Source organism: Paroedura picta, chromosome 12 (assembly GCF_049243985.1).
Source record: "Paroedura picta isolate Pp20150507F chromosome 12, Ppicta_v3.0, whole genome shotgun sequence".
Lineage (NCBI taxonomy): Eukaryota > Metazoa > Chordata > Lepidosauria > Squamata > Gekkonidae > Paroedura > Paroedura picta.
The window spans coordinates 9,628,955-9,641,111 of NC_135380.1; the positions used below are offsets into that span (position 1 = coordinate 9,628,955).

The 12,157-nt window shown below is 48.0% G+C and overlaps 1 protein-coding gene across 4 annotated transcripts in view; it reads right to left on the reverse strand.

The window, feature by feature from the left end:
• Positions 1 to 763: 763 nt before the first annotated feature.
• The window catches only part of KCNJ5 (potassium inwardly rectifying channel subfamily J member 5), a 31,888-nt gene continuing 20,494 nt past the window's right edge, over positions 764 to 12,157 (reverse strand). For all 4 annotated transcript variants that reach the window (XM_077305721.1, XM_077305722.1, XM_077305724.1 and 1 more), the window contains one exon: positions 764 to 1,913. In XM_077305721.1, coding sequence (XP_077161836.1) covers positions 1,543 to 1,913 — 371 coding nt within the window. In that variant the 3' untranslated portion in view covers positions 764 to 1,542. The remainder of the gene's footprint in view (positions 1,914 to 12,157) is intronic.

A 12,157-nucleotide genomic window follows, 5' to 3' on the forward strand; every position in this document is an offset into this window, starting at 1 on the left:
TGGGCAGTTTGGGAAAATGCAGTGAGGAAGGAGAAGTGAGAGAGAAGAAAAGCCACACTTTTCAGTGGTAGCTACCACTGAAACCATGTTGTTTGACTCGGTACGGTCAATTGGATCACCAGTGGCCAATCAGAGGCGCTGCTGGGTAAAAGCCCCACCCAAATTCTCAAAACACTTGGTGGGTACCAGGAAAGTGATCAATGGCTCCTGTGGTGTCCATGGGGACCCCTGGCTTAGGAGGCTGCAATTCTGCTTAAGATTGCCTTCGTGTTTTGATGAACTAGAATTTGGAGAACGATTGCTTCTCCTGTTCTTTAATGATACCATGAAGGCTGAGATGTGTGGATTTGGGAGATAGCCTAAATGAATGTATGCCCTGGCTCAGGGGTTGTCAACCTGTGGTCCTCCAGATGTCCATGGACTACAATTCCCATGAGCCCCTGCCAGCATTTGCTGGCAGGGGCTCATGGGAATTGTAGTCCATGGACATCTGGAGGACCACAGGTTGACTACCCCTGCCCTAGCTTAGTGAGTCCGTGAATCATGTGATCGAGCTGGCCAATGGATGGCTATGTTCAAATTCCTGGTCAGCCACTATCTTTATTCACTAGCCTTACACAATTCCTCCTCGGTTCCCTGCCTCGGTTCCCCACCTGTAAAATGACAAGAGGAATGATGTATCTCACAGAGCTGCTGTTGACCGATGCAATAAAAAGTTCTTTACAGTGTTTTCAGTGTACTATATAAACAGGGAGGAGGAGAATTGTGCCTAATAGCTTTTAATATCAAAATCCAGATTTCTTGGCTATAGCCCCCTGCTGAATTGAAGCTCTCTGGCAGACATGAGTTGGCTGCAGCATAATACATGAAAACGTTCTTAGACAAGATCCAACTCATCCACTTGGGAGCAGCTCCTTGTCCAGGTGTAGGCGGAACCTTATTGGGCTCTGTTACAGAAGCCACAAAGAACCTGAAGTCTCCATTTAATCTCCAGCACTGAGATCCAGTCTACCAATGCTGGGGCATTTCAATTGCCTCTGGATTGAAGCCACAGTGGACACAATCCACAGGGCAAAATGCCACCCACAGGAAGTTCAAGTCATGCTTGGCTGGCTACAGAAGGTTCTCAATCCCATCCCATCTCCCTCCCCTTCTCTCTTTTAATTCGGCAACGACAATGTCCCAAACGTACTGCCGTGTTAAGCACGAGCAAATTCTATAGTTACATTCCTTTTACAATACACACCCTCCCACCGCCGGATTAGAAGTGTTCAGAGAAACCAGCAGTGAAATTTTGACATTCATCATTCTTCTCTTCTTTTTTGTCCATGGATCTCAAAACGGTAAGCAAAGTCCCTGTAATTCCCCTCAATCTTGCAGTCAGCAAGGAAGAAGCCCCGATAATAGGAAAGACCTCATTGTGTCCAGGAATCAGTTGGCCACAAAAGCATCTTCTCCCAAGCCTTCGATTTCCCACTCTCCCTTGGGCCTGCGGCATGTTTGTTGCACTCGAATTGTCTCCAGTTTGGCAAGCTTCTTGCGTTATAAGGACACCCTGTCTTTCACTTCTCCTGCAGTCCCATTGGCTCCGTTCAACTCAGCCAGCTCTTGGCCTTCCTCTTTATTCTCCTCCTTCTCTTCTTCCTGATTATCTCCATCTTCCTCTCTGCTCTTCTCTGTTTCCCCTCCACTCAGAAGGTTGATGCTGGAGAGATGGCTGAGCAGACGCCCTTCCCGTAAAGATTCAGCCAGTTCTTTGGCACTGCACACAGGAGTGTTGGTTTCGTAGGTGTTGTGGAAGCTGTTGTAGTCGACTTCGTAAAAGTCTTTCTCCAGGGTAAGCACAGGGGTGAAGCGGTGCCCCCAAAGCACTTCTGTGTCCATGTAGGAACTCCGTGCCTGGCAAGTCATTCCTAAGTGAAGAGAAGGGAGGGAAGAAACGTTACTCGGACTGAAAAACGCAAGAGGGGAAGATTCAGCATGGACAGTCAGCCTCGATGCCCCCGCCCTGTCCCCCTATTCCTTTAAAAGCACTTTAGTGTAGCTTCCATACCCAACTGCTTCGGGACATGGAAACATTCTTTGCTGAACAAGTTTCATAAAAAGGGATCTTATGTTTAAGCAAAAAAAGCACCAAGTAACTAAGGAACGGAGCATGTGTTTTGGAGGGCAAAAAAGTTTGATTGCATAAAAGGGAAGTTTTAATGGAAAAAAGTGGTTTGGGCAAAGTATTTAAGTTGCAACCTCTCTCGCTTCCGATGCAGTCTTGAGATGGAAAGTCAGGACTTGCTCTCCTATTCTGTACTCGTCTGTTTAATAAGGGGAGCAAAGTGACCTCCATTTGCTGCTGGTTTATGGCAATCCCTATAGTTTTCAAGATGAAACATTCAGAGGTGGTTTGCCATTGCCCACCCAAGAGGAGCGGCTTCAGTGGTCTCCCATCCAAGTTCCCTGCTCCTCCACATGCAGCCAGATGGGTGACCTTGGGCTAGTCACAGTCTTGTTAGAGCTGTTCTTGCAGAGCAGTTCTGTCGGAACTCTCTAAGTCCCACCTACCTCACAGGATGTCTGTTGTTGGGAGAGGAAGGGAAAAGTGTTTGTAAGATGTTTTGGTATGCCTTTGGGTAGTAAAAGCAGGGTATTAAAAAAAAAACAGCTCATCTTCTAGCCTTGGACATCCAGGCAAGGCAGATGGACAAGCGGGGGGCGCAGAGGGGACATGGAGGTTAAGGCAGAGCAATAGACAGTGGAAGTTTGGTCTTAGCAAAGCTTCCAGGTAGCTAGCATCATTGTTCCTTTCAATAACGAGATTCTCCTACAAATGGAGTTTTCTTGTTGAAGGCAGTTGGCTGAAAAATCACGTTCTGACAAGGTAGGGCTAGTCTGGGCTATTCAGGCGGCTCTAGACTCTTGCTGTCTATTTTATACTGCTGTTAGGACACTGCTATCTAATTAGGTAGCGAAGTTTCATTCATTGTTAGTTGCACGTTTTCAACCGTTCTTTGTTGTGTTGTTCTAACTGTCTGATCTGCCGTGAAACTTGGTGAGAAAAATGAACTCGGCATTAAGCAGATAAATGTCAAGGAGTGATAAAAATGAATATTTGAATGGGACATGAATGTTTTCCCTCCATGTAACAGCCCAAAGTCAAATGAAGTCACAGTACATAGATCACGTAGAATCAAACAGCCCAACAGAAACTGTGAATGGCAAAGTTACTCCAAATAAGACATAACAAGGATAACTTTTCCTCCAAAGAACATAGCTTGTGTTTTCAGCTAAATGCCTTCTTTCAAAGAATCATTTACTGAAACCAAAAAAACATCAGAGCTCACATTGGCTGCAAAGGCTCAAAGCTGAAAACCAAGCTGGTAGCATTTTCAATCATAATTATTTATAACTTTGATTGTTGTATTCTTCAGCTGTTGTTGGATACTGTTCTGAAATTATTTGACAGCAATATTGTTTGGAAAACTTTTTATCCTTTTTATGCCTTATTAGGAATAATTTTGCTGTACACAGCTCCTGATGGGCTGTTTGATTTTACACCATGTAACGGCTCAGCAAAAAGTGAAATTTCACATCCAAGCAAGATGATTAGGGGGTTGGAGGAAAGGCTAGGAGGAAAGAATAAAGCTTCTGGAACTTATTGGTTTAGAAAAGAGACCACTGGGGGGAGGCACGATAGAGGTTTATAAAATTATGCATGGGATGGAGGAAGTTGACAAAGAGAAATATCTCTTCCTTCCCCCAAATACTTGAACTCCAGGGCATCCAATGAAGCTGATAATCAGGTGGTTCAAGATGGACAAAAGGAATTATTTTTTTTTGCACAGAGAATGATTAAATATGGAATTTACTGACAGAGAATTTAATTATGGCCAGAGGAATAAACAGCTTTAAATGGGGGATTAGATGGATTGTTAGAGGATAAATCTATCAATGGGTGATTCCGCACCCGTGGCGCCATTCCAGGCTAGCACCGGTACAATGCTGCGGAACTGCATGCTCCTCAGTGTACGGAGTCCCCATGGGAAAGGTGGTGGCAGCAGGTAGGTTCTGCCGTGTGGGGGTGGGTAGCAGGAGGTGTTGTAGTTTGCTGGATGGTGGGATTGCATTCTACGCAATCCCACCTTCCTAAGAACAAAACAAAGAATGCCCTAGTCCGCCCAGCTGTGTCAGGATGCACTGCGAAGACATCTGGGGCATTGCTTGTCCCCTGCATGCCTCTGTAGAGCAGGGAGAAGCAGGGCCTAGAAAGCCCTGGCCTTCCCATCCTAACAGGCCAGCTGCAGGACGGGGCTTCTGGGGCCAATCCGCATCAGGCCAGGGAGAGCATCGGCCTGGCGGCAATGTTATATGGACACAGGGATTTGCCCCACCTCCATATGGCTGTCCTTTCGGCTTTTTCCGCCTGTGCGGAATCAGCCCTTGGCTACTATCCCTGGTGACAATGTGGAATCTCCATATTCAGAGGCATTCATCTGCTGAATCCTAGAGCTAAAAGGCAACGTCAGGGGAAGACTTCAGCCTCTGTGCCCTGTAGTTCGCTGTCCAGAGGAACTGGTTGGCCACTGTGTGAGACAGGACGCTGAATTAGAAGGACTTTTGATCTGATCCAGCAGGGCTCTTCTTATGTTCATATACTTTTCTTTAATATTGTTCCCCATCAAGCTTTTAGATCTCCTCAAGAAGATGACTGGAGAGGAACACAGAAAAGGAAGGCTGCTTTATTTTTTCTTTTGCACTTGGAACTAGGCTAGAAATCTCTCAAGCCGGTTGTCAAGAGAGGACTTCTGTTATTGTCGGCTTCCGGGCAGGCAGAAACAACAAGAACACGGTTAGTCACAGCATTCTGGCTTTCAGGAAAGGCAGGAAGTGCAGGAGCTGCCATGAACAATATAGTGCCAGAGAAGGAAAGCGGATGCACAGTGTTCTGAACAGGACGAGTGTACCTCACCCAGTAAGTGGCAGTCTGGCTAGGAATTTATGTTCCTAACAGTAGGTCAGAAAGAATCCTGCCAGGTCAGGTCAGTCTGAAGAAACTTGCCTGCCACAAAGCGAAAGAGATGTTTTTGAACCCTGCTTTTTACTCAAAGGAGCCTCAAAGTGGCTTATCGATTGCCTACCCTTTCTCTCCCCACAGCAGATACCCTATGAGGTAGGGGAGGCAGAGAGAGCTCTGGAAGAACTGTGACCGGCCTAAGGGCACCCAGCTGGCTTCACAAGGAAGAAGAAGAAGAAGAGTTGGTTCTTATATGCCGCTTTCCCCTACCCGAAGTAGGCTCAAAGCGGCTTACAGTCGCCTTCCCATTCCTCTCCCCACAACAGACACCCTGTGGGGTGGGTGAGGCTGAGGGAGCCCTGATATCACTGCCCGGTCAGAACAGTTTTATCAGTGCCGTGGCGAGCCCAAGGTCACCCAGCTGGCTGCATGTGGGGGAGCGGGGAATCGAACCCGGCATGCCAGATTAGAAGTCCGCACTCCTAACCACTACACCAAATTGGCTCTGGAAGAGGAGTGGGGAGAGTCAGCTTGGTGTAGTGGTTGGCGGCAGTGGCCTCCACCCCCTCCTAGGCTCAGAAGCCACTCACTTATACTCGAGAGCCGGAGAGGAGGAGCAATATTAAGGCAAGAGGGGGGAAAGGCTGTGGGCGCCCTCCAAAGCTCCTACAGACCACACGGAACTGTTTGGCAATCCCTGCTCTAGGCCAAGGATAGTCAACCTGTGGTCCTCCAGATGTCCATGGACTACAATTCCCATGAGCCCCTGCCAGCAAATGCTGGCCCCTGCCAGCATTTGCTGGCAGGGGCTCATGGGAATTGTAGTCCATGGACATCTGGAGGACCACAGGTTGACTACCCCTGCTGTACGCAATGGCTTTCAATTGTATCTTCCATACTCGAACCTCCCTGTCGTTAGCAGGGCTACCTGCTACAATCTCAGACAGCAGAAACCACCCTTCCCAGCTGAGTTCAAGATGGCTTCAGAGAGTTCACATTAATGCATGACTCTGAACTGGCTCTCCGAACAGCCTTTGGTAACTGATGCTGATCTGGACCTCCACAGACGATCTGCAGTCCTCTCCTGCCGCAAGTCTCCCATTAAGACTGGAGCAATGGAATACCAACCCCATGCTGCATTCTGTAAAAGTGGGTTTTTTTTATTATTTAACCCCAGGGGGGACACAGAGCCAGCACGACTGAAGCGACTTGTAATTGCTCCAGAATGCCGTTCAGAGATTCCTCCGGCACACATGTGCATCTGTATCAATCATGCAGGGATGCAGTGCGTAGCAACCCTGACTTCCCTCCGAAAGGAAGAGGGCCTCGAAATCCCATTAAGGGGCTCCACTTTGGAGGCTGCCTCTGCTCTCCAGCCCGGGATCATTAAGGCGCGTTTTCATTTCCTGTGTTAATTATTCCTCTGCTCCAATGAAGTCAACAACAGAGGTGTTAAGAGTCTTTGACGAAAGAGATGGGCTTCATTAAATGCAAGCCGGAGGCTGCTTCTTCCTCTGCTGGCAAGCAGGTGACCTCCGTGTTTATCATCCCCTCCACCCCCCCCCCAGATCTGCTCAGTGGTAGACAAGAGACTCTTAGGGTCAGTTTGGATGGGAAGTTTTCCCCTGCAGCAGCGCATGGGAAACCAATGCTCAGAGATGCAGGCGGGTGAGTTTATTGTATTGACATAACATCCAAAGTTAAAAGTCACATAGAAATCAAGAGCGACGGGTCAAACACTTGGAAAATCCACAAGGAGCTTAACTCAATAGCAATAGTTGACATTTACCTAGCGGGTCTGGCGTTCAAAAGGCTTTGTGTGTGTTATTCTGGTCATTTTTACAGCCTCTTTTTGCAGAATGAGAGTGGCACAGTGGCAGAGCATTTGAATGGCCTGCAGAAGGCCTCATCTCCACTTAAAAGGCACAGTAAATGATATAAGATCATCCAGTACCAACATGTTGGTGGCCCCCTACCCGAGGGAAGTGCGCCAGGCCTCAATTTGGGCCAGGGTCTTCTCAGCTGTGGCCCCAGCCTGGTGGAATGAGCTGCCAGTCGAGACCCGGACCCTGACGGAACTATCCAAGTTCTGCAGGGCCTACAAAAAGGCGCTCTTCCAGCACAACTCAGATTCTCGTATTTAAAAGTGCATAAACGTTCTACCATTTAGGACTCACACAAGAGTCTTTCAGAGAGCAAACTCAAGCAGGGCCTAGTCTGCACACATAGGATAATGCACTTTCAATGCACTTTAGAAGTAGATTTTCCTGTTCTGCACAGGAAAATCCAGCTGCCAAAGCACACGGAAAGTGCATTACGCTATGTGTGCTGACTAGGCCTAGGTCTACTAAGAATGCTACTTGGGCCTATGAAACGGGGCTTAATTCCAGGAAAGTGTTCTTAGAGATGGTTGCTAGCAATTCAAAGAGGAGTGGGAAAAGTGACGGACCCAAGTAGGTAATTTCAGAATGCACAGAGGGATTGTGGCCGCCATCTAGCCAGGGTGCAAAAATTATGGTCATAAATATTCTATAGTTTTTCTACTTAGGTTGGAGGCATCCATTCACGACATATGGTTTTAAGTGGTTGTAAAAATTAGTACCCCACTTGCACTAATTAATCCAACAAAACCTCAGAAAAATTCGCTCTTGTTCTTCATCAAAACCTTGTTGGGAGGTAGTTTGGGCTCAGGTCCCAGTTTTTTCGGAGTGTTCCATCCCATGCTGCACTTTGCGCACTTTGATTTCCATGCTGGAGGGAGATTTCAGGATTGCACTTCTTCTGAATGCTCCGTGGGTTTGTGAATGGCCGTGGGCTTTGGAAATTCAGAAGTTGGCAAGGATCAAAAGAGAAATGCCAGTTTAGTCCGTGCAGTAGAGGAAGAGAAGCCTTGTTTCTTAAAAAATAAAATTATGCCAGGGATCCACGAAGCATCTCGTGACAAACAAAAGGCCCCTATTTCGGGGCCGCAAGGTTTAATTTCTTTTGTGCATTCAGTTCAGAATCTACCTAGCCCAAGGACAAAGGGATCAAAAGGAATAGGAAAGGAACACAGGAAATCAGATTCAGTCTCAGAGCAAGGTATTCCTTCCTTTCCGTCGAAAAGCAGAGCATGCCTGAAAAAACTCACTCTCTGAATCTCGGTTCGCTGATAGAACCGGAAGGCCATTCTGTGCAAGCAATTGTTCATCAAAATATAATGAATAAAGGTAAAATTGAGCTGGCCATCTGATTGCACACAAGGAACAATAATGGGCAAATCACTGTGCTCGAACTAACACCACTCTCGTTTTCTGAGCATGCCCAATGAAGGCTCAAAAACGCCCGATCAGTTGTCACCTCTGTCTTGGGAAATTCCTGAAGGTTTTTTTTGGGGGGGAGGGGGGAGGCTTGCCATTTCTTCCAGTGAACTGATCCCTGCAGTCAGTAAATCAGTTGTAATACTGGAAGGATGCCAAGCCCTAAATGGAGGTTGGCAACCAGAGATGCCAGCCTTCAGGTGTGACCTGGGGATCCCCAGGAATTACTGCTCGTCTCCAAATTCAGCTCCCTTCGAGAAAACAGATGCTTTGCAGGGTGGGTTGGGTGACACTGAACCCCACTGGGATCCCTATTCTCCCCAGCCTCCATTCCCAAATTTCCAGTAATTTCCCAACCTGGATGTAGCATCTCTACATCCCCAACCAGTGGCCAAAGGGAACTGGCTACCCAATTGGAAACCCTAATGCGTATGCTTATATACTTATCAGGAAACCCTGGAAGTGGTGCCATGCCCCTTTAGAGGAGTGGGCACGGAAGTCAGATGTGGGAACCTGCCAATCAATCCATCCATCCATCCTTTATTGTTTCCATCGTAGAAAGGGGGACTAGGCCTGTAGAGCAACAGGGGAAGTGGACTTCAGGGACATCTAATAATGTCAGTGGCCACCTGAGCTTCTGGGAAAGGCTATGTGACCCCTGGGGAGCTCTCACATAACTCCAGGCTTCCCCAGGACCCCTGGTTGGGAATCCCTGACCTAAGTAGTAGATGTTGTGCCTCAGACCCTGGCGACCTACTGCTAGTCTCAGTAGATAATAATGACCTTGATGGACCAAGGGAGCTTCCTATCTTCTCCAGGAAAGGTGAGAGAGAAGCACTTCTTCAAGCCTACCTTCACGGCCAAGGGGAGATTCTGAACCCAGGGATTTGCTGATGGGTAGATCAGAAGGTAGGCCTGTGACCTTCTCAATAGTGTCAAATAACCAGCTCCTTCTCTGCCCTCCTCTCCCAGCATCTTATTTAGGTAGGGACAACAGAGTGAATTGTACGGTTCGGGACTGATGCCACGAATAATAAAGAGGGAATAATAAAGGAAGGTTTCACGGTCAATGTGACACAGGTAGAGTAGGAGGGCAGGGAGGCAATAGATATCAGCTAGAATGTCTGGGAGGACGGTGCAGACCCCTTTGTCATGCGGTCAGATGGCTCCTCTGTGAAAAAAATTGCATTCTCTAATGTTCTCTAATTGAATCAGCCAAGTCATTCATCAAATCTCAGACAAATGTGAGTGCACGCAGGGGGTGAGCAGCCAGATGCTTGCTTTTTTAAAGGCCACTTTGATTTTGTACTCACTTTTCTTTACTCCTTTGAGCAAAGAGACCTTTTTCAGCTGGGAAGCAAGGAGCAGCTGTCATGGAAAATCTGATGCGCAGGCTTTCGGACACTATGCCTGCAGTCCTAAGGGCAGTTTCCTGGGAGGAAATCCCATGGGATGGATGGGGACCTCCTTCTGAGGAGACCCGAGTCTGAACAGCAGCGTTAGAGAACTCATCAAACAGGAGTTGTTTGGGAATAGCTGCTGGCCCAGTGGTAGAATCATAGAATCATAGAGTTGGAAGGGGCCACACAGGCCATCTAGTCCAACCCCCTGCTCAACGCAGGATCATAGAATCATAGAATCATAGAGTTGGAAGGAGCCACACAGGCCATCTAGTCCAACCCCCTGCTCAACGCAGGATCATAGAATCATAGAATCATCGAGTCAGAAGGGGCCATTCAGGCCATCTAGTCCAACCCCGTGCTCAACGCAGGATCAGCCCAAAGCATCCTAAAGCATCCAAGAAAAGTGTGTATCCAACCTTTGCTTGAAGACTGCCAGGGAGGGGGAGCTCACCACCTCCTTAGGCAGCCTATTCCACTGCTGAACTACTCTGACTGTGAAAATATATAGAGCCTCTGCTTGGCATGCAGAAGGTCCCAGGTTTAATCCCCGACACCCAGTGAAAAGGATGAGGCAGCATGTGGTGTGAAAGAACTCTACCTCTTGAGACCTGCTGCCTGGGTCGACATTTTTACTGTAGAGAAACCCTTGAAACATTCTTCAGGTTTCAAGGAACACCAGAAGTGGCATGATCATGCAGAATATGGTTGGGAAGCAGAGCTGGGGCCCCTCCCCTTCCCACCCCCTCCAGGATTATCAGTGGCCATTTCAGGAGGGTGGGTCGTAGGGTCATGTCACCTGATAAACCTTTAACAGATTTAAAATATAGATTAATTAACTCCCACCCATTTGGGAAACTCTTCCAGGGCCATCCAGGATCCCCCAGGGTTTCACAAAACCCTGGTTGAGAAACCCTGGAGTAGCCAGTACTGACCCTGCGTGATTCAATAGAAGACAACTGTGTGTGCATAGTGTGTGATCATTCTTCACTCCATGACACTGATTCATTGCTGTGGAGACAGGGCCAGAAATCCACCCAGTCAGTTCTGCTGAGCAGAGAGAATGCCGGCTGTCATTCCCTGTCCTTCGCAAAGGCAGTTTTGTTCAAGCGACAGGCACTTTGCCAGCCAATGTGCTTTCCCCCCTCTTGTAACACTTAATCATGGCCGTCTGGTGAGATGCCCTTTCAAGGAAGGCAAAGGAGGAGGATTCATGGCCTAAAGTGATCAGTGGGCCCTTTGCATTAAGCAAGAGGCAGAAGAAGAGCTCAGGCTGAGGTTGTAAAATCCCTCCTGGCGACAGGCAGGGGGAAGGGGAGGGTTGCTGGGAGCAGCAGGGAGGTCTGTCCGATGTGTAGAAACATGTCTATATCACCGCTCACAAGACCTGGAAGCAATGTCATCATATCTGGGACTTCAGGGTGACGCTCTGGTATGTGGGCAAAAGCTCTATGGTCAATTTGGCTTCTGCCGTAGAATTTTCTAAATGTTGCCCTGACATCCTGGATAGTATGACATCACTTCCAGGTCACATCTCCCTTGCCTGCCAGCTAAACAGCAGTGGGGAGGGGGGCCCTGTAAGTGGGGGATCCCTAATTCCAATCAGGGGGGTCTAGCAACCCTAATTGGTCAAGTATCATAAGGCAGCCTTGGCTAGTGAAACTCATCTGATTCTTACCCTCCTCTCGCTTGCTGCAGAATAATGAAATCAGAGCTGTAAAAAAAACAAAACAGCAAAAGATCCTCCCCCTCTGCTGGGAGGCAGCCCCTCTATGCATGCTAACTTACAAGAAAGTTCCTGCTGAACTCCAGAAGATTTATGTGCAAGCAAACACAGATAGACGAGAGCTGTAAATAAAACTTACTTCCTTGGAAACTGATTGAATCTAAGGAACAAGGCAGGGAAGGTAATGTCCAGATTAAATTACAGGGGCAGACAGAGGGAAACGGCAATTATTTATTAGATCGTGGTGACATTTTTCAAGGCCACCCCCCCCCCCCGCCGGAAATATGTTGCAAACCCTGTTCCTTGCCAAGGTGTTCTCCTGTCTCTCACATACACCATCCTGGCGGTTGCGTCTTGGTTCGCGTTCTCCGTCGGACAAGAATCGCTAGACGTCCCTTGGCTCATCCAGAGTGTCACCCGGTTTAATCTATGCTGCATGCTTGGCCCCACACTTCCTCAAGACAGCTCAGGGCTGCATGCACCAATCTCTCTTCCCCTGAGTATCTCCACAACAACCCTGCGAGGTAGGATAGGTCGAAAGGGGTGGCTGGTTCGAGGTCACTCAGTGGGCTTCACAGCAGAAGGATGATTTGAATCTATGTCTCCCCATTTCTAGTCAGCCTGCTTGTTTTTAAGTTTCTTCAGTGTGTGTGTGTTTTAGAGAGAGTTGGGGGAGAGCTGCAAAAGCCACAAAGGCAGAGCTGAAAATCACTTCAAACCAACTCTG